Here is a 22,799-nt window from a genome sequence, read left to right as displayed (position 1 = left end):
CCCTTCTGCTAATAGGTGATAAACTAGTTTTTTGCTGCTGTTTAACTGCCCAATGATTCATGTGGGCCTTCAACTCACAGGACGGATAAAAAAATAGAGTGTCTCTTACCCCAAATCGAAAAGAACACTCACAATCACATGCAATATGGGGAAAGCAACAGCTAGAAAAGGTTTCCAATGGGAGCTAGAAGCATGATTACTTGGGGTTGCTGTTTCACTGCTATAAAGCAACACTTGAGAGGAGGAAAAGCTAATCGGTTGGTGGCAATAACCAGATAGACAACATGGATATGCACCCTTAGATATTTATATTTAAACATATGCTACCCCATCTGGAGATGGGATAGTTTTCTTCAAGATGTAGTCTCCACATTACCATATCTACAACTGTCATCATCGTCCAAAAAAAAAGAAAGAAAAATAGAAACACAAGGTTAATGGAACCCCAAACATAATTAACAATCAACAAGGCCATGCTGCTTCAATCAAAATCCTCTCTCATATGTGATGGTGCTGTAGCTGCAAAAGTCTAAAGTAAGCCCCGTCGGGCCGGCTAACCAGTTCGGAATGGCTGCCTTGCTCCACAATCCGCCCATCCTGCACAACTCCAATGCTATCCACCCCTCTAATGGTGGATAAACGATGAGCCACAAGCACTGTGGTTCGGCCCCTCATTAGCCTCTCGAGTGCTTCTTGTAGCACACATTCTGATTCGGCATCAAGTGCACTTGTAGCCTCATCCAGTAGTAGGATTGCTGGGTCCTTAAGAACAGCCCTAGCTATTGCGATTCTTTGTTTTTGACCCCCAGACAGCTGAACTCCTCTCTCACCAACTGGCGTTTTATATCCATCAGGCAATGCACTAACAAACCCGTGCACATTGGCAGCTCGAGCGGCTTCAATTACTTCAGCTTCAGTTGCACCGTCTTTTCCATAGGCAATGTTATCGAAAATGCTTGCTGCAAATAGCGCTGGCTCTTGTTGCACCAATCCAATTTTAAGCCTAAGAGACTTCAAATTCAATCGTCGAATATCCTTCCCATCAATCATAACCTTCCCCGCCATAGGATCATAGAATCGTTCAATCAACGAGATCACTGAACTTTTTCCACACCCACTAGCACCAACAAGGGCCTGGCTTTGGCCAGCTCGGATTCTAAGGTTCAAGTCCTTGAACACAGGAACATCAGGTCGAGAAGGGTATGCGAAATCAACATGTCTAAGTTCAATTTCCCCACGAAGTGATTCAACAGGCTCAGCCTCAGAATCATCAGGGTCAATCTTAGTAGAACGTTCCAAAATTGAAAAAACAGAACCAACAGCTTCGCCACCCCTGATAATCTCAGGGGCAAGACTAACAGTTTCTGCAACTGAATTAGCTGTGATGACCAGTACCACGAAAACCTTAATGACCTTTGAGAATGTGGAAACCCCTTTGCTAACAAGGTGAGCACCGTACCACAGAATAAGAGCTTCAGAACCATAAAGAGCAAGCTGAGAGAGGCCAAAGAGGAGGCCAGAAGTTTGACTTCGACGTAGGCTATGAAGCTGCGGAACACGAAGCTCATGGCAGAACAGAGAGAGGACCTTGCCTTGGGCATTGAAGGCTGCAACAGTTCGGATATTGCTCACCCCCTCACCAGCAATCATGCTAGTCTTTGCATGGGCCTTGGCTGTGTCTCCAGCAAATCCTTTGAGAGAGAGTTGCTGTGTGATCAAGACAATAACAAAATTAAGTATTATCAAAATCACATTTATGAATTCTTGTCTGTAATCTTAAACAAACATTCGAACTATTGAAGATAGATGTCTTCCGAAAAAAATACAATCAAAGAGGAAATGAACTCAGTTCAGTTTGCTAAACTAAAAAAAGATAAAAAAAACAACTTATATGTGGTACATCCTTTCAAGAACGAATTCCTATGAGGTTGTCCCAGATTATTTGAGCAAAGTTACTTTATTATATGAATAAATAAAGCAATCATGAACAAAATGAGATGGTCTGAACATTTTTTTAGTTCTTCTCTTCCCTTTCATTGGTCAGTTAAAAATCTTCCCAAGTTACACCCAGCATCAATTAGTATTTTAATCTACAAAAGACATTTTTGGTTATTAATCAGCAACTACACAGTAGTTGTTTCCATGTTTATTTTTACTTTTGGGGTTGACGGAGTCAATGTGTGTACTCAAGTGAAATAGCAGGTGGATACTTCAACAGGATTTTACACTCAATAGTGAATGGAACCCACTTGAAGTAGAGCTAAAGCAGGTTAACAGTCTCCTCCTGTATTACCAGGACATTTACAAGACTTTCTTTTGTCCACTAAACTGCATATTTCAGGTATTTCCGCAAGCAATCAAACTTGTGTGACTGCATATAGCATGCGCGAGCTTAGAGCACCACTGTCACTGTCTGTACTGAGCAGTTGTGCCAAGTCCAGTCCAGTCTAGTCCACTGTTTGAAAACTAGCCCAGAACATGGAAAACCCTCCAGAAATTCAAAACGACAAAGCCCACAACCTAGAAGACAATAATGCAGGACCGGGATAGGGTGGTGTCCCTGCCATGTTACTGTTGACTGTCACAGCCTGACAGTCTCCAGGAAAGGTAAACAAGAAAATGAAAGACACAAAATAGCCCAGCAGGAAAAACAAAGGAAGAAAACATATCTGGCAGAAAATGTGTCATAAATAATGCGATTCACGGGCCAAGAATCCCTTGAAACGCTCGCTCGGGGGTGACTAGTCTACTAGGAAAATACAGTAGTAAACAAAAGATAATAGCAGGACTTCAAAGAAAATGGCCCGCGTACCTAGACTGACTTCTACACACTGCATGGAGCGGTGTCGGTGCATGGTAAAAATCCAAGATAGGATAGCGTAAAAATAAATATGAACAGACAAGAAAAAAACATAGAATGATAGAAACAAGACATGTTGAGATTTGACTGGGATAAGAATGATCAAAGGAAAAAGGCGTGTGATAAGGTCACGGCCTCGAGATTTTAGTTAGAGAATAACACTTTTCAGTGGCATTGAAGTTGATGGAATCTTGGCTATTTTTAATGTTCACTGTTATTTATGTATGACCTCAAAGTTCAAAATATTTTATGTGTTGGGATTTTTTAGGAGTTAATGCACAGGATTTGCAGAAGAGAGCACGTGCTTGGCAGAGGGGTCTGATGCGTGTTGTCTTAGCTTTTGTCGTCTAGTGGTGAGAGCAAGTTAAATAGATTCCAGTGTCAGCAATGAGATTTCTCTTGGTTTACTCTTTTGCCCTTGTTGAGCCCTCTCGAGTGAAGCGTGGCTTTGTGGATAGGTAAATGTGTTTGACCAAGACTCGCAGAGAATGCTTGAGAAAACAAGTAAAAAGGTGATGCTTGCATTATTGTTTTGTAAAACTGAACGACTGAAACTTACCTGGGCAAAGTTGGCGAGGACGAGAAGAGGGAAGGTGGCTAAAATGAGAAGTGAGACCCTCCATTCTACTATGAAAGCAACTATGAATGAAGTGAGGAGAGAAGTCATGTTTTGTAGTATGACGGATATCCTCTCAGCTATTGCAGATTTTACGTCTGCAGCATCGGTAGCTAATCGAGCTGCAACTAGGCTTGAGTTATGCTCTTCTTCATCGAACCATCCAACTTCATTCCTCAAAATTGCTGATCAAGAGAACAAAATTAGATTAAGATCCAAGAGCAAGAGATTTTCTTCATGGAACCAAGCATTAGCGTTTATAATTTTGAATCGGTGCTAAATAAAAAATAGCATGATAGCAGTTTCTTACCCGCAAGCATCATCCTCCTCACTCTTGTAGTGAGGTTCTCTCCCATAATGCTGAAGAAGTAATGCTGAATCAAGTATGCAACGACAGCATAAAGACCAGCACCAATGTATATAAAAACATATTCTTTTGTCTTCCTTTCCATAGAGGCCGGGTTTCTATAGTAGAAAACTTCAATCATATTGCTCATCACAATAGCAAAGGTTGGACCTATAAACCCAGAAAGCACGGATCCTACAGCACCCATTATCGAATAAGGCCATTCAGGAGCATTCAGCTTTAGCAACCTGCAGAAATAGCCATCAGGTGCGGGGTTTTTACGGTCAGTTTCAGCATTTGAGATCATCTCAATACGGCCATCAGCACCAGTGCTGTATGAATAGCTCAAGTTTCGTAAACTGCCAGACCGCAAGCTTAGAGACTTTGTTGAAAGTGAATGGCTTAGTCGTGATGAGCGTGACCGGCGAGTGGATGGGTTAGCAAAGTCTCTATTTCTCACCATTTCTTGGAATCGGATTAGAGAAGCATATGCTCCTGCTTTGGCAATGAGTTCTTCATGGGTTCCTGTCTCAACAACTAGCCCTTGCTGAATAACTGCAATCGTATCAACATTTCTAATGGTGGAGAGTCGATGCGCAACAACTACAGTTGTTCTTCCAATCATGAGGCGGTCTAATGCTTCTTGAACAATGCTCTCAGAACTTGCATCAAGAGCACTGGTTGCTTCATCAAGAAGCAGGATCTTCGGGTTCTTCAACATAGCTCTAGCAATTGCAATCCTCTGTTTCTGGCCACCTGAGAGTTGGACTCCTCGCTCTCCCACCTGATTCAGGATCGAAGTGTAACGTCATACTGGAGCCTTGAGACAACTAGTGATAGTGAAATTATATTTGCTCTATTTATGTTGCCTGATATATACCAACCTGAGTGTTGAATCCATTAGGAAGCAAAGTAATGAAGCTATGAGCATTTGCAGCAGAAGTTGCAGCTTCCACTTCGTCCATTGTTGCATCAGGCTTTCCATATCGTATGTTCTCGAGTATAGTAGTTGCAAACAGTGCAGGTTCTTGGTTCACCAACCCAATCTGATCACGTAGCCATCTTAATTGCAAGGTTTTTATGTCCACGTTATCCAGCAAAACTTGCCCTGCTCATCCATTGAAAAAAAAAATAAGGACAACCAATGTAATTACTCTAGGCCACTTAGAAAAAGAAAATCTTAATTACCCTGATTAGGATCATAAAATCTCTCTATTAGAGAGACAACGGTGCTTTTTCCTGATCCACTGCCACCAACAACAGCAACGGTCTTTCCAGCAGGAAAGAAGATTGAGAAATCACGGAATATAATAACATCTGGCCTGGATGGGTAACTGAATGTTACACTCTTGAATTCTATATTTCCGTTGACCTCAGCCAGGCATTTCCCATCTACGGCATCTTGAGTTATGGAAGGCCTTTGCTTGATAATCTCCATCAATTTGTATCCAGCTGCTTTACCTTTGCTAAATGCACCAAGATTAGAAAACGACTGGCCCAGACTCCTGAAACAATCATTAATTTTCTATTTATTACCAACTTTCGATTCTTTAAATACCTATAATAAAAAACATGATGTTTCAGTTAGATATTTACATGCCACCAACAATTGCAGAGAAAATGGCCGTGAATGCTTTCCCTCCATCGGTCTGTCCATTCCTGATAAAAACACCAGCATACCAGAATACAAGGGCCCATGACATGCATGCTATTCCATAGGTACATCCCAGCCCCAAACCTTTGGCCATTCCAGCCTTGTATCCAAGCTTCAACGTGTTTTGTATTGCATCTGTATAAGAACTCAGGGCTTTGCTCTCACCAACAAAAGAGTAAACTGTCCGAACTTGCGCAATAGCCTACACCAGATGGCAGATATATTCAGATTGACAAAACGAATACAACTAATGTAATAGTTATGCAATAAAATTTATGCAGCACACGAAGTTCAACATCTTCCATAACTAGGGTCTTTGAGTGCAATTTGGAAAAAATTTGGGCCTAAATGACAAAATAGAATTCAAGATCGATTCAAAAATAGTAAATTAGAGAAAAAGCCAATGTCCCTTTAGGAAGTTGCACATGCTAAAACATCATTTGAAACACAAAGGGTCATTTAAGTAATCCAAAGCTTAAAGCTTTCCCATGCCCAACAAATTACACAAACTAACATGATATCAACACAACTGTACTCTCTTTGTCATCAATCCGAAGTCTGAATCAAGACAAATTATGTTCACAAGGAAAGACATAGCACCAACTAGACAAGTTATTCACATTGAATTAGCTTTATTTACTTTACTAAACTTTAAGGCTAATAAAACCTCACCTGCTCAGCAATTATACCGGCCTGCGCATAAGATTCACGGCTCTTGGACGTGAGTCCAGTGAGAGTATAAGCATACAAACCCCCAGCAAAAGCTATTCCTGGTATCACTGCTACACTTAGCAATGCCAGCCTCCACGCGGACACAAAACCAACCACTAGCCCGGCTAAAAATGTAGATAAATAATGTATAAAATTCCCCACCTGAGATTTTCCAATAAGTAAAAAAAAATTAGAAAAGTACTTGAAATGTTTTAGCCTTGAATAAGCATTAAATTAGTCCCCATTAGTTTTGGTTCTGCTAAGAAACCCAATCACAAAAGTCCAACAGAGATGTAGGCGCACGTTAAGTCAGAATTGCTAACATGCTCCGTCAAACTCCATAAGATGATAATGGGTCCCGTGTTATTGGAGAACCAACTAGTCTAAGAATGATCATTTTGCAATTTAACTCTAACCCCAACACTATACTGTGCCCCCATACCCGTACTGTACAAAAAAAAGAAAATCCCAATTTTTCAAGGGGAAAAAAATTACTTTTAACATAAAAGGGTGGGGAGAAAGAGGGAAGGTTAGTAAATAAGTGAAAAGAGCATCTTTGAAGTTGAGGGAGTTAAATTAACCTTCTCACTAATGGCATCTTGGACAAGAAGTGTGTCAGTTGAGACACTAAAGACAATATCCCCAGTTCTAGCATCTGTGTCAAAGAATCCAACATCTTGTTTCAAAACTGCTTCTAAATACTTCTTTCTCAATGTACTCACTTGCCTTTCTCCAGTGTACATCCAGCATGCAATCTCTGGTAAAACAAAAAAAACCCCATTCTTATGTTACTTTGACAGCTCAATATTTTACAATGAAAATGAGGGGGGGGGGGGGGGGGGGGGGGGGGGGGGGCTTCACAAAATGGAACAAAGAATTAATGTTATTAAAAGAGTTAGAATTAATGTTAGGAGAAGAGTACATGAACATGAATAAGAGAGATACATGGTGATGGAGATATGTGAATAAGGGTGTTGAAATAGACTAGTCCATGGTCCACGTGGGCTTAGCCACGCACCCACTGGTCTGAAGTGAACTGGCTACACGAGCCGCATATGTAACCATTGGCCACCCCCCAAGTGGGATTCAGTATAAAAATAACAAGAAGAAGATAAACAAGAAAGTTCATGAATGTTAATTACCATACCTGCATAGGATGATAGGCACACAACAATACCAAGATACACAAAATAGAGAGCGTACTGCATTCACAAGGAAAACAAAAACAATAGATCTCAGAGATCTAACAGTAACATGAAAAAAGAGAACAAAGATAGAAGCTTTGAGTAGGTAGATAATCATCCATGAAATTAAAAGGAACAAACCTTGGAGACTTCATGAGTCATTTTATACAAATCAGATTGGTTCTTGCCAAACCCATTAACCATTTCACCAAACAAGAGGAAAAAAACAGGCATTGAAGAGCCATGAATAATGGCTCCTATGCTACCAGAGATCATAAGTAACCAATCATATTTGTCAGCAAATGAGAAAAGCTGATAGAATGGCAAGCTTTGCTCTTTCTTCTTCTCTGCTTCTGGCAATGATGGTCTATTAGCTTCTGTGGTTTCTGCCATTATGGCCCCAGAACCAAGCTCTCCTCAGAAAAACAAAATATGGAAAAAGTTTTGTGCGCCAATGAGTTGACTCTCGAGAGTAGTAAAAAGAAAAGGATTCTTATAAAGTTAATATAGAGAGATAGTAACCACTGGGCTTATTGCCATTGAAGGTGATGAGAGATCTCTGAAGAACTATAAGAAAAGGTGCATGTGTAGAAGGGAAAGGAGAGCAGAGTAAACATAGAGAGGGAGAGACAGGGAGAGTGTGCTTTGAGTAAAGTGAGAGTATGTTGGACTAGTGGTCACAGGGCTGGGGGGGACAGGAGAGTGTGAGGAGTTTTTGAAGGAATATATACACATTATTAACGAGTGAGAGAGGAGTTTTATAGCGGAGGGCTCAACTCTCTAGTTGTTTTAGGTGAACAAGGGTTGAATGCCGCGCTAAGACAGGGGGTCATTTTAAAAACTTATTTTTATTTAATTATGATATATTAAAATTAATATTTACACGAATTTTAATGATTCAAATTTTATAAAAAAAAATATTTTTTTTCTTATTCATAGTATGATTTTACAGTAACATGTTTTTTTATTAATAGCATGGTCTTTCTAATAAAAAAATCAATTTAATTAAAATAAATATCCGTAAAAATTAAATCAAGGTGAAAAAAAGTGTGTTTTTGAGTCAGAACTCTTTTTTTCTTATTTTTTTATATTTTTTTATTTTAATGAAATCATGTTTTTTTATTAGAAGCATAGTTGTTTAAATAAGAAATTATCATAATATAAAAAAATAACTTTAACTAAAAACTAAAAAATCATGTCTTGATATTTTTTATGTAACTATATGGTAAATTAAAAGAATAATTAATTTAATAAAAATATTCAAGAAAATCACAAAAAATATATATTTTATTCTCATTTAATATTCATGTGTAATTTCTTTAAAAAAAATTATATTAGGTTCATATATAATTATTACTGCTAATATTACCCTAAAAAGGCAAAATCTTATTTAAAAAATATAGCACAATCATATGATTTTTTTAAATATCATCGTCATTATTTATTTAAAAATAATTTTATTTTAAAATATTAAAAAAAAAATAAAAAGGAAAAAAAAAGATTAGCAACCTTTGGTATTAGAAAATTGAAGTACGAGTTCTTGTACCTCTAAAACAAGATTAATGCAATGTAAGGATAATTCATGTTAGAGAACATATGCGAGATCAAGCAAAAGGAAACACGTCACAACGTATAAAATTATGACAACGTAATTTCTGAGGATAAAAAACATTAAATAACTAAAGCGCAAATCATTAAAAACTTGAAGGATCGAAATAGAAAAAAAAACCAAAGATAAAGATTTAATTTCTATTTTAGTTTTTTAATTTTTATTTTTTTATACAGGTTAAGTGGAATCTGGGTCAATGTGTGGTGTCCTATATGCGTTGTCTTGGTTCCTTTGCCACACACACACACACACACACACACACACACACACACACACACACACACACACACACACACGGTTCTTCAAACCGAGTGAAGCTTTTTCTGTCATGTAATTAAATCGACCCTTGAGGGTTCCTGCAACATATTTCACTGGTATATATTATTATTATATTTGGCAAGGCATGTGACAAGCTTTGTATTTAATCTGTGAAATTGAGAGAAAAGAAGTTGGATCGTGTTAATTAGTATTTTTTTATGAACACTAGTAGCTAAGCTAAGCTAGATAGGGCTAGGTTAGCAGGCAAAGATAAAGAGAAAGAAAAAGAAAGAAGGATGAAAGCTGGTATATTCGGAGCACTGTATGTACAGGAATTAGAGAAAGCTAAATGAACAGGTCTGGTTATTTACATGCAACTCAGATTAATTACTTGTTGGTGGGATATAATGCTGTGTCATTGATTATGATGTTGATTGTGTTGCTTAACAGAGTGCAGTGGATTTGTCTTTAAAGGGCTTTTTGTTAAAAGGTTGGTGGCAGCAGTGAAGAAATTTTACTTTTTTGATTTCTTTTCCGGGGTTGAATTATTTAAAAAAAAATGGATTTTTTTTAATGTTTTTGCATCATTATGATGGTAAAAAATAATTTTTTAAAAAATAAAAAATATTATTTTATTGTATTTTTAAACAAAAAATACTTTGAAAAGTTATTTTGATGCATTTCCAGGCGAAAAACACTTTAAAAAGAAATCATTACTGCACTCTCTTATCAAAGAACCATCTCAATCCACAATCCAATAGTTTAAACTTTTAGGTTTGATTCTAAGATATGATTTATATTGGGTTGAAACTTGCATATATCCATGTTATCCCGTGCTTTAATTTTTATCAAATAAATAAGGACGATGAGATTCAAAATCGTAACTGCTAGATCATTAAAACTCTGATAACATGTCAAAGAACTATCTCGATCCAATAGCTTAAACTTTTAAGTAAAGTTATATTATTCTCTAACATCCCGAACAAGCATCTCTTATCTTCCCGTTGTTTGAAGGGATGATCACTAATGTTACAGAGCTAGCAAGGATTCATTGGTTCTCATGGATTATGAAGATCGAACAATGGAGGAAAAGGGATTTTCCCCACCTTTTCTTTTGTAATGCTTAGGATATATGGAGCGGCAGAGAAGAGGGGCTGCTTTTGTGATTTTTGCGTTCTTATCTCTATAATGTTCTCCTCCTAGCAATTTGCAAAAGCATATCGCATTCGCTGACATCGCATGTGTCATTGCAGCCTCTTTTTCAATGGAACTGTGTGTCGAGACCCTCAATAATTCCCCTCCTCCAAGCCATGCCAATGATCCCTTCCTTCATGAGTACCTTTCAAATTATGGATTTGTGTTGGGGATTTGGTACCTGAAATAATACTCTCCACAGATGAATCCATGCCATAAAAGCTGAGAGAAAAAGAAGAAGAAGAAGAACAAATGGCCTCCTTTTGTTCCCTCTCCTGTTACTGTTCGCACTTGATTTTTTCAAGCATGCACGAGAAAGGAAGTTCAGTGGTGAAACCATGAATGAAATCCATGGACAGCAAGAAAATCCGACTAAGTTACAAATTATACCCAAAGTAAATCAAAAAATGGATCATGCAAGATTGTTGGAGCCACTGGATTTCAAAAGACACGAATTTTAAATTATTGGTTTAATTTATCTTTTTTTAATATATTATATTTCTTATGCATATAAAAGATTTTTAGATTTATTTGTTTTTTTAAATATGTTTCCATATCAATATATTACTAGTTAGACGGATATAAAGTCTTAATAATGACGTGTTAAATTGAAATAATAAAAAATAGTAGGGTCAATTTTAATTACTAGATCAGTGGTTTAAATTTCTTTATTGAGCCTTTTTTTTTTAACATAAAACGATCATCGATCCAACCGTCTAGATTTATTTATTTGACATAATGCCTTAATAAAGTTTATTGGATTGAGATCCTCTTGTATTCTTGAAAGTTACAAAATGTCAGTCAAAGCTTACCTTTAAAATTTAAATCAATGGTTGGGATTTTGATTGAAAATATCTCTTCAATATAACTCATTTTATAAAGCTAGCTATTGTTTTAAATTCTGTCAATTCGCTGGACCTCCCATGCCTTACCGAATTCCTTTGTTTCTCTCTCTCTCTCTTTTTTATTTAAATTTAGATCTTATTTTTTATATTTTCATATCAACCCTTCATGTTATTTTTTTAATTTTATCTTTGATTATTTTATTTTAATTTATTTCTTAAAAAAATTTATTTTTAATTGCATCCTCCTTTCATTTTTTATTTATTAAATTTGATATTTATTCTTTTGATTTTTTTATTTAAAATAGTTTTTGAATTTCTTTTCTTTTTTAATTTCACCCCTTTAATTTTTTTTCTCCTTTCATATTTGGTGCTCATTCTTCTTTTTTTTTTGCTTTGGTTAGCATTAAATTGGTTGACAATTAAAATTCTTAATTCAACCCGGATTTTGAATTTTAAGGGTTGTAAATTTTAAATACTAACCTAAATTTAGAAGATTCACCTTGATCAATTATTATGGGTTGAAATAGTAAAATTTTTCCTCCAATGAATTTAATACTTGCCCTCCTTCAATTATTGTTGTAACTATTTTTTAATTGATTGGAAGTTACTACTATTTTTTTTTTTTTTGCAAAGTTATATAATGCTTATAAATGCAAAACAACACTTAATTTGGGTCTAAGGTTTTTTTATATATATATAAAAACTTATTTTTGACTTTAGGGGCTTAATTGTCATTTTAGAGGCAATTTGATCTTTTACTTAATGTTGATAATAATTAGAAAAAAATATTTTATTTATTTTTTCAGATTTCATCCATCGATGTTAAATTGATTGAGAAATAAACTTTATGAATATATAATTTTTTGCTATATTTAAGGTTATCACGATCTTAAACAAACATTTATTTTATGATTGATACTTAAAATTGTAAGTATCTAATTTTTATCATATAATTAAGTAACAAATATTTTTAAAAAAGTTATTAAACCTAGTTAAGTTTATGAACCAAGTCGTGTGTGACTAGGTTCATCCAATATGTCATCGTCTCAATATTTAAAAAAAAAACTTCTTCTTGGTTTGTTTTATAAGTTGATCCATGTTTTTTTCAGTCATTCAAGTTTTCTTTGAACCTATTAAATTAATCAATTTATATCAGGTTAGCTCTTATATGATTTAATTAGAAATCCATGTTAGATAAGGAACCAAGTTAAAAGATTTTAAGATTTACCTGCTTGCTTATGTTTAATAGCATTGCCAAAAAATTCCACAAGCTCTTAGTGTTTATTTTATATTTTAAAAAAATTAGTCTAGCCCATAGAACAATGTACTAATTGTAATTGTTTATGATCATATACTGTAACTTTAAAAATAGAAAACACCCTAAAATATAACTAAATATAAGTATATTTATATATTATAGTAATAATAGTAGGTTTAAACATCAATGAAATTATATTCATATATAAAGGTGAAAAGAACAATTTGTTTTACACTAATTATAGTATTATTTACAAACACAAAAGTTAAGTTATTTGTTATAATATAATTTTGCTTCATTAAATGTAAAATAACAATTTACAACCACTAAAACATATTATTTTAAATTTACATTCATTAATCTTTTATCACTTTAAAATAAATTTATACACGTGTAATTAAGCGTCGAAAGACACTACTACAAGTGTATCTTAAAAAATAATGACAAGAAAACATATGTTTCTAGTATTTATTGAGTGTATTTGTTTTTTAATATATAGTGTAACTATTTAGCCTTTAAAAAATACTTCAAGTATCTACCGATTTTAATAGCCAAACTTTTAAGCTCTAGAATATCTTTTAAGAAAATTTAATATTTATTAGTAAAAATAAAAAAAGAAAACACTTTTACGATCGCCCTATATATAGGATTAGGTTTCCACTCAAAAGTAAATTAGGGTTAGAATTGTTGATAGATTCTCTCTTCCATCTTTATAAAAGATCTACTTCTTTTGAAAGTAAATTACTTAAATAATATATATAGCAATATATAATTGTGATAAGTCTAATTAATATATAAATTTTAGATACATGTCATTAGAAAAACAAAAACAACTTACTTTGATCGATTACTTTATGTTAAAGAAAAAAAAGGAAGAAGAAGATTTAATTAGCTATAATTTAATTATTCAATATTAAAAAAATACTATAACTAACGAAAAATAATATAAGTATCATAAAGAAAAAAAGAAGAAAAATGAAACTACAAATATTCATTGAGTGTTTTTTATATATAATATAATTGATGAGCATTAATTAAAAGACTTGGTAAGTACCTTTATATTGGTTTTATAGATACAAATCTATCAAACTTAGATATTATTATTATTATTATTATTTCTAGTCATTTAAGAGTATATATAGAGCCTCATACAAATGTCTAATGAGATACAATCAATCATTCGTAGAAGAAGCATTTAATGTAAATTAAAATTGTAATGTTTAATATAGAAGCGTTAAACTTTATAAGAAAGAACAAGTGCCTCTTTATTTTTTTAATAAAAGCATATTTTTAAAAAATTTATGAATTCATGATTGTTTATTAATTTTTTTTCATTAATCCACGGATTAAGTCGTTATATATACTTTGAAATTATTTCAAATACCATGACTTTAAGCTAAGTACGTAGCAAGAATCTATGTTACAAGATCCCCAAGAGGCATAGCGTGATGACAAAAAACTTGAGATCTGCATAGTAGGTTTCGAGTTCGAGTCAAGACGTGCACCTCTAGTAAGATCCTGGGACAGCCGGGGTTTTACTCGCTCACCTGGACCTCCAAAATGCGCTTTCCTATGAGTGAGATTTCCTCGAATCCAAAAAAAAAAACCTATGTTACAAGGAACATTAGGAATGAGGATCCCAATCCCTCTCCTTGATATTAACCAGGAAAATATAATGTTATTTATTTATTTATTAATATGGATGTCTAAACCAGATTGCGCACATCTCGACTAATCTCACGGATCCTGAAATTAATGATTATATATATAAAAAGTTTATAGTGATCCTGAAATTTATGAGACTCGAACTGATAACCTTTAAGAAGCAAAATGTTTTTTTCTTAAGTTAAAATTCATGGTGGCTATTAAGACAGCTGATCATCAAACCATTTTTTTGTGTCATCCAGATGCATATAAAACTACACAGTAGGAGGCAGTGACCCTTTGAAACGAAAAAATGAAGACAGTGATATACAATCTGTGACTCCATCATCAAAAAAAAAAAAAGATTTTGCTGATAATATAGCAATATATAATTGTGATACGTCTAATTAATATATAAATTTTAGATACATTTCATAATTAGAAAAACAAAAACAACTTACTTTGATTACTTTATGTTAAAGAAAACAAAAAGAAGAAGAATATGTAATTAGCTATAATTTAATTATTCAATATTAAAAAAATACTATAACTAACGAAAAATAATATAATTATCATAAAGAAAAAAAGAAGAAAAATGACACTACAAATATTTATTGAGTATTTTATATATATAATATAATTGATAAGCATTAATTGAAAGACTTGGTAATTACCTATATATATATATATATTGGTTTTATAGATACAAATCTATCAAACTTAGATATTGTTATAATTATTTTTATTATTTCTAGTCATTTAAGAGTATATATAGAGCCTTATACAAATGTCTAATGAGATACAATCAATCATTTGTAGAAGAAGCATTTAATGTAAATTAAAATTGTAGTGTTTAATATAGAAGCGTTAAACTTTATAAGAAAGAACAGGTGCCTATTTATTTTTTTAATAAAAGCATATTTTAAAAAAATTATGAATTCATGATTGTTTATTAGTTTTTTTCATTATTCCTTTTTTTTTTATTCGAGGAAACCCCACCTCCCGGAAAGCACACTTTGTGGGCCCAAGTGAGTAAGTAAAACCCCGGTTGTCCCAGGCTCTTACAAAAGATGCACGTCCTGACTCAAACTCGAGACCTGCTATGCAGATTTCAAGTCCTTTACCACCACGCTATGCCCCTTGAGGACAATCATTAATCCACAAATTAAGTCGTTAAATATACTTTGAAATTATTTCAAATTAATACCATGACTTTAAGCTAAGTAGCAAGCATCTATGTTACAAGGAACATTAGGAATGAGGATTCCAATCCAACAGGAAAATATAATGTTTTTATTTATTAATTAATATGAGTATCTAAACCAAATTATATATATATTAATTAATTTCATGGATCTTAAGTTAATGATTATATAAATTTACAGTTATTCTAAGATTTGTGGGACTCGAATTGATAATTTTAATTTTTAAAGAGTAATTTTTTAATTTTTTTTTGTTAAAATTCATGGTGGCTATTAAGACAGCTGATCATCAAACCATTTTTCATGTCATCCAGATGTACATAAAACTACACAGTAGGAGGCTCCTATAATTGAATGCTAAAAGTCGTGGAAAATTAGGGACCTTTGAAAAGAAAAGATGAAGACAGTGAGATACAATCTGTGACTACATAAAAAAAAAAGAACAAAAAAATAAAAATCAAGGGATTCATCTTGTTACTGTAGATCTACATATTTTTGTGTCTCTCTTCTCCTTGGAATTAACCAACAAACCCAAAGGGTAATGAAAATATAGGCATCTTTTGTTTAGAATTGTGATACATGACACTTTTTCAAATATTTTTTTGTTTAAAAATATATTAAAATATTTTTTTAAAATTTTTTATATCAATTAGGAATGATTATTTTCGATTCGGTTTGATTTTTATCTAAAAAATAACTAAATTAAAATTATGTAAAATAAAAAAATAAAACCAAAACCAGTTCCATTAACCGACTAGTTTTGGTTCGGTTTTGTTATTTTATATTAAAAACAAAAAACTATATTGTTTTTTTGGCTTTTTTTAGTCTTTCTAATGAGTTTTGTGATGGGCTTGATTTCAGTTCGATTCGGTTATTTTATATTTTTTAACTAAACCAGTTCAGTTTGGTTGCCAAATATTTTTTTAAATATTCTAATCGATTTTTTTCATGATTTGGTTTTCTCGGTTTAATCAATTTTTCTACTCACTCCTAATATCATCACATCAAAACTATTAAAAACAAATACTAAAAAAACAAGTAAATTTAATGTTTATTCATGAAAATACAGTTTTAAAAAATCACATGAAAACAGTTTAAAATTCAAATGTACTCACAAACACCCATGAACACTTTATAAATTGATATCCACTGCAATTATATGTTAATGGGACCAATAGACTTCATTTCCTTTTAATTGCCCAATCAGAAAACCTGAACAAATGACAGGAATAAACTAATATACAATAAGGATTCAAACTGGAAAGAAATAACTTGATTGAGAGGAAGATAGGGCAAGAGTAACCAAAAAGAAGAAAATATTTATATTTCTTAATTTCTTCTGCAATTTTTCATCTTCGAAACATGATATCAGCAACTGGATCCGTTCTACTTAACAAAGAACAATTGACATCGCAGATCTCATATGATCTCACATGCATATATACTGGGTGATGCAAAGCCTTTGCAGCAACAGTGGCTGCCTGCAACCTAACGGTTCACAATCATCTCTTCCATCTTAACTTCTGAAACCCAGAAGTTATTTACTTCATTTTGGATTATATGGAGAATAGTAATTGCTAGGTCCCATTCTGTATTCAATGCCAGCAATGCCACCAGAACTCAGAACTCAGAACTGCAAAACCCTATTCTTTTGGCTTTGGCCCTCACCTTGCCTGGTTCATAAAAGTATCGCACGAATCTGTTGTACCTAGTTACTATTCCAAAATTATTACAGTCTGTTACCAGTTACAGTGTTTCATGTGTACCAGATAGTTTTTCCACATATACAGAAGAGAGAGAGAGAGAGAGAGAGTACTGATATATTATGCTCTACAAAACTATATAAATATTTTTTTAATTAAAGATGTGTTGTCGAATACCATTGGTATTGATCAAACCCCGCTTCGAGACTCAAGCCCATCTCTCATTTACTACTAGATTAATATGACATTTACTTGCGTTCTTGAAACTGAAAGGAAAAAAAAAGTAACCTTCGTAGGATCTGTGGTAAGGATGAGATGAACACCGGCAATAATCTTTTATTGCTATTGGTTTATGATACTGGTAAGTTAATAGGACAACGATAATATAAAAAAAAAAACATAGAAGTTTTATAAAAAAAAAAAAACTATAGTAGATGTGAATAATAAACTTATAGTTTTATATATTAAGGTCTATAAGATTTTTAAGTTGTCTAGAAAACCCTATCTCTAATAGTAAAAAAACAACCTAAAATCTAAAAACATCAAGCAAATTAAAATAGTTTCTAAAATAAAATAATAAATTTGAAAAATTCTAGAAAAAAAAAATTGAACCTAATTCCAAGAGACTGATGGTTTGAGAAGAGACAAAGTTGTTTATTGGAGGAAAATTGTTTATAGCAATTCCTGAAAAATCTGAGTCTAATATAACAGTCAAATATCCTGCTATTGTATTTTTAAATTAATAACCTAATTTAACACCATCAGATCTCTTCTTGAGAATTAGATTTATCTTACTAGTTTATAAAAATATATATTACACAAATACATATCTAATTATATTAGTCATACTAAATGAATATTAATCTGTTAAGTAATATTTATCTAGTTTTATTTATTAAGGATAGAATAGTATTTTCAGTTTAACCTATATATAATTCCTTTGTATTTAGGTTAACTTAAGCACTTATAATAAACATATCATTGAGAATTCTAGTCTCCTTTTATGTTTGATCTGAATTACTTTAACATGGTATCAGAGCCTAGTTGATCAAACTCTTGGCTTGTTAATTTTATGGAACTCGTTGCCCTTGTAGAAATCATGTTCACCAATGTCAGAGCCACTACTCGTATCAAAATCGTTATCATCATCCACTTCATTCCCTGTAGGATGTTGCAGCACGCTCAATGCAATCCTTTGAAACTTAACTTCAGATTCATTTTTTAAAACATCAGACATGGGTTGTTTGACCTATTAAAAGATGGAGGATGAAGATCAAGTTTTGTGCTTGCGGCTGAAGAATTAATATTTGAAACTTTATTTTAGATTCTTCAGCTTCTGCAATTTGGTATTTCTGTTCTGCCTCTGCAATTATTTTGGTATTTCATCTTCTCTTCAGTTTCTGCAATTTGGTATCAGCTTCTGCAATTTGGTATTTTTGTTCTGTCTCTGCAATTGTTTTGGTATTTCGTCTTCTCTTCAGTTTCTGCAATTTGGTATTTGAGTTAAGTTTCTGTAAAACAAAAAATAAATAAAATTAGAGTGATATTTTGTCTTCCGCTTCTGCAAATTCTAGTATTTGGACTGTCCTTCAGCTTCTGCAATTTGGTATTTCTGTTTGTCTCTGCAATTATTTTGGTATTTCATCTTCTCTTCAGCTTCTGTAATTTGGTATCAGCTTCTGCAATTTGGTATTTCTGTTCTGTCTCTGCAATTGTTTTGGTATTTCGTCTTCTCTTCAGCTTCTGCAATTTGGTATCAGCTTCTGCAATTTGGTATTTCTGTTCTGTCTCTGCAATTGTTTTGGTATTTCATCTTCTCTTTAGTTTCTGCAGTTTGGTATCAGCTTCTGCAATTTGGTATTTCTGTTCTGTCTCTGCAATTATTTTGGTATTTCATCTTCTCTTCAGCTTCTGTAATTTGGTATCAGCTTCTGCAATTTGGTATTTCTGTTCTGTCTCTGCAATTGTTTTGGTATTTCGTCTTCTCTTCAGTTTCTGCAATTTGGTATTTGAATTAAGTTTCTGCAAGAAAAATAAAAAATTTAGAGTGATTTTTTGTCTTCCGCTTCTGCAAAATCTGGTATTTCGACTTTCCTTCAGCTTCTGTCAAGGCATCTACTACCAAAGAGATTGTTTAGTTACGTTGATTACTTGCTGATATGAGAGTTTTCTTTTCTCATCCTACTCCTATGAATTGTGACAACCAGAGTTCTATTCAGATTGCTCACAACTCGGTTTTTATGAGCGAACTAAGCACATTGAGATCGATTGTCATCTTACTCGTCATCATCTCAAGCATGACACCATTACTTTGTCTTTTGTTCATTCTTCCTTGCTGATATGAGAGTTTTCTTTTCTCATCCTACTCCTATGAATTGTGACAACCAGAGTTCTATTCAGATTGCTCACAACTCGGTTGTTATGAGCAAACTAAGCACATTGAGATCGATTGTCATCTTACTCGTCATCATCTCAAGCATGACACCATTACTTTGCCTTTTGTTCATTCTTCCTTGCAGATTGCAGATTGCAAATTTCTTTACCAAGACGCATTCCATCTCTCGTTTTCGTTTTCTAGTTGGCAAACTCTCGATGCTTGTAGATGCCGCATCGTGAGTTTGAGGGGAGATGTTAAGTAATATTTATCTAGTTTTATTTATTAAGAATAGAATAATATTTTCAGTTTAATCTATATATAATTCCTTTGTATTTAGGTTAACTTAAGCACTCATAATAAACATATCATTGAGAATTCTAGCCTCCTTTTATGTTTGATCTGAATTACTTTAACATAATCCTCTCTCAAATATTCTCAAATATTCAGAATCTTCCGTTGTCATTAGGCATACTAAATGAATATCCTCAGTCATTCAATACAAAAATTTTTGGTTACTTTTCAAATTAATTGCGTATAAGACTCGGGATTCTCATATTACAACACGCCAAGCAAGTAGAAAGAAGAAGAATTTCATGAAAGGAATGGTCACATTTGCGTTGGCATGGGTTTAACCATATACCAAATCATTAATTATCCCTAAAAATGAAAACGATCGTGGATTGTATCATAAGTTGCTTGCTTTCTTGGTTTATTCAAAGATTATTGGATGCTGGACTTCTAATTAAGTTCCTATTAATCCACCCCTCCTATCACAAAATCTACTTAATTAGGACCTCTTTTAAAGTCAGAAGTCTCAAGATTAGCCGTCCAATATCTTCAAGCAGTGTCCATGCACTCTGGTCTAGACTCTACAGCTCTTCGTTAACATGTCTTGTGGGCACATATCATTATCATACCCAACATAGCATGATAAGATCATTTCAGGTTCCATCTCGAAAAAGGATCATGGGAGGTTCATGGATGTGAAATTTTATGTCACTAGAGGCACGTACACGCAATCCAGGCCATGTTAGGACGTATTAGGAGTAGGTGAGGGAGCAAAATCAAATGAAGTTTTCCCTCCTATCAACTCAAATTGCATCTTTTTTAACTCATGCTACAGTTTGACAATAGAAGCTACACTACACTATGCGCGTCCAAAAACACGCCTCCAAAAATATTCCCACCAATTTTAAAGTCCAAGTCCCATCGAGGCACGTACAATAAATCATTTTTTTGCATCTTTTCTAATAAAAAATCGTGCATGCTTGATCTCCTGCTCAATGGGCTAATCCATGCATCAGCCCACACGAGATAGCACCAGGTTGTGAATCCAATTGGGTTGCTTATGAGCTTGAAATTGGTTCTGCACAACGTGAGGCATTGATGAAAACCAGATCACTTGGGCTTGGGTATGGTTTATTCTCTAGAATAATATAATTGCTTTTACCTCTTTTGAGGATCATGTTACTGCTAAATTACCGAATAAGTTGTATTCAGATCTCCAAGAAATAAAAAGTCTACTGTTTATACAATTTGCATAATCGTCTATCCAACTTCTCTCAGGCCCTCAATTTGTTCCAGCTTGAAAGTGATTATCTACCAAAGTCCCTCAATTTGTTCCAGCTTGAAAGTGATTATCTACCAAAGTCCCTCAATTTTATCAACAAGCTGTAATCAACCCCACATTTCAACTCAATAGGAGGAAACATTTCAACCTTAATCATTCTCCAGAAAGGAACAGAGAACCCATAATTAGCATCTTCTGGGACAGCGTCATCTCAGCTTTGACTCTAGCTGACACCCGTCCTCGCCCAGCAAAAAGCCACATATCGTGGTGGTGCTTTTACTTATAATATTGATACATTAAGGACTAAACCATGCCATCCAATTGAGCTCCCGCCCTCTAATTGCTTTAAAGCGACAGCGATTAAGGGATTTTACTATGCTGCCAACAAACCCCAAGCATTTGATTCGTATGAGTTATAAATTGTAAATCATCAAAAGAGAGTGATTATAATTTAATTAACAAGATGCTTGGTGTAAAAAGGCCAGTTCAAGGTCACAAGGAGCAGGAAAATGGTCGGCAGATACATGGGCACTCGAGTGTACTAGTGTGTTTCCTTTGGCCCCTTGTGGCTACAAAAGTTAGGGCTATGTGTATAAAATCAAGGATATGAAAAAAAAAAAAAAAACAAGAAGAAGAAAGCCTTGGTGTTTTGAAGCTAAGGGGACTTGTGAATGAGATGAAGTGTCTTCGGTTGTGTTGTAGGCCCTTTTGGGAACATTAGATCCGTTTTGGTTACCTAGTTTAGTTCTTGTTTATATCTTAATAGCCCCATGCTGTACCACTAAGGCATGTGATATGTTCCAACAAACTGGTTTAGGTAGTAATGTTCAAACCTCAAATATTTGCGAGAGCTAATCCTGTGCGCCAAAAGCATCCATTCCTTCTTCTCCTTTTCTTCCAGCTTTCCAACTCTATGATATCATGATGATTGTTGACGTAAAAAATGATCTTGCTTTTGAGATTTACCATGCTTGCAAAATTATTTAAGTTAAAGAATGAAAATCTAAAAAGTTTATTGGTAAAGTTTTAATATATAATTTATATTATTTTTTAATATATTCTTTCAAGTGAAAGTTTTTTGAGTCTTAAACTTGTACATGCTCATATTATCTTTTGCATAATTTTTATTAAATAAATAGGGATGATGATATTCGAATTCATGATCGCTTAGTCATTAAGGCTCTGGTACCATATTATAGAACTAATTTAACCCAAAAATTTAAATTGTTATATGGGATCTTAAGATATGATTTATATTATTTTCTAATACACTTTTTAAAGTAAAAACTTTTTGGGTTTGAAATTTATATAGATCCATATTATCATATATTTAATTTTTATTAAATAAATAAAAATAATAAAATTTAAACATATTACCGTCTGATTATTAAAATTTTGATACTACGTTTAAAAAAACAATTCTTCTCCTTTTCTTCCGGCTTGCCAGCTCTACGATATCATCATGATGATTGTTAACGTAAAAAATGATCTTGCATCGCTTGCAAAGTTGTGTGGGACAAATACTCGAACTTAACTAGAATTGACCCGCTTGGTCACTCGATTTGAATCATGGTTTCTTACGGTCTAACAAGAAGCTGGAGTTGTCAAATCCCAAATGCACAAATACATTAGAAAATGAAATAGAACTAATAAAATCTGCTTAAAAGTTGCTACTGAAAAGCTCTCAAACTGAAGTGGCAATGCCTAGAAAAGCAGGGTCAAGGACGGACAGCAATATTTTTGGTCAATGGAGTCATGGGTCTCAAGT

General features: G+C 33.5%; 1 protein-coding gene across 1 annotated transcript; it reads right to left on the bottom strand.

Annotated features, from left to right (window-relative positions):
* Positions 1-276: 276 nt before the first annotated feature.
* On the bottom strand, positions 277-8,101 carry LOC133670461 (ABC transporter B family member 19). The gene is made up of 10 exons (XM_062090960.1): positions 7,513-8,101; positions 7,335-7,389; positions 6,769-6,944; positions 6,149-6,349; positions 5,419-5,678; positions 5,011-5,327; positions 4,707-4,930; positions 3,787-4,606; positions 3,420-3,661; positions 277-1,707 (listed from the first exon to the last, which is right to left on the bottom strand). The coding sequence occupies exons 1-10, from the start codon at positions 7,762-7,764 to the stop codon at positions 499-501; spliced, it is 3,756 nt and encodes a 1,251-aa protein (XP_061946944.1). The 5' UTR covers positions 7,765-8,101; the 3' UTR covers positions 277-498.
* Between the last annotated feature and the right edge of the window lie 14,698 nt (positions 8,102-22,799).

Source organism: Populus nigra, chromosome 13, assembly GCF_951802175.1.
Source record: "Populus nigra chromosome 13, ddPopNigr1.1, whole genome shotgun sequence".
NCBI lineage: Eukaryota > Viridiplantae > Streptophyta > Magnoliopsida > Malpighiales > Salicaceae > Populus > Populus nigra.
Note: the sequence above shows the minus strand (reverse complement) of the source record. Positions and strands in the feature narration are given on the sequence as shown.

Bases quoted from the DNA above. Each gene is read 5' to 3' on its own strand.
- LOC133670461 (XM_062090960.1), bottom strand. From the start codon at position 7,764: ATGGCAGAAACCACAGAAGCTAATAGACCATCATTGCCAGAAGCAGAG. The intron at 6,350-6,768 runs GTTAATTTAACT...GGAAAATCTCAG, and splicing joins AAGATGCCATTAGTGAGAAG to GTGGGGAATTTTATACATTA. The intron at 5,328-5,418 runs GTAAATATCTAA...TGATTGTTTCAG, and splicing joins TCTGCAATTGTTGGTGGCAT to GAGTCTGGGCCAGTCGTTTT.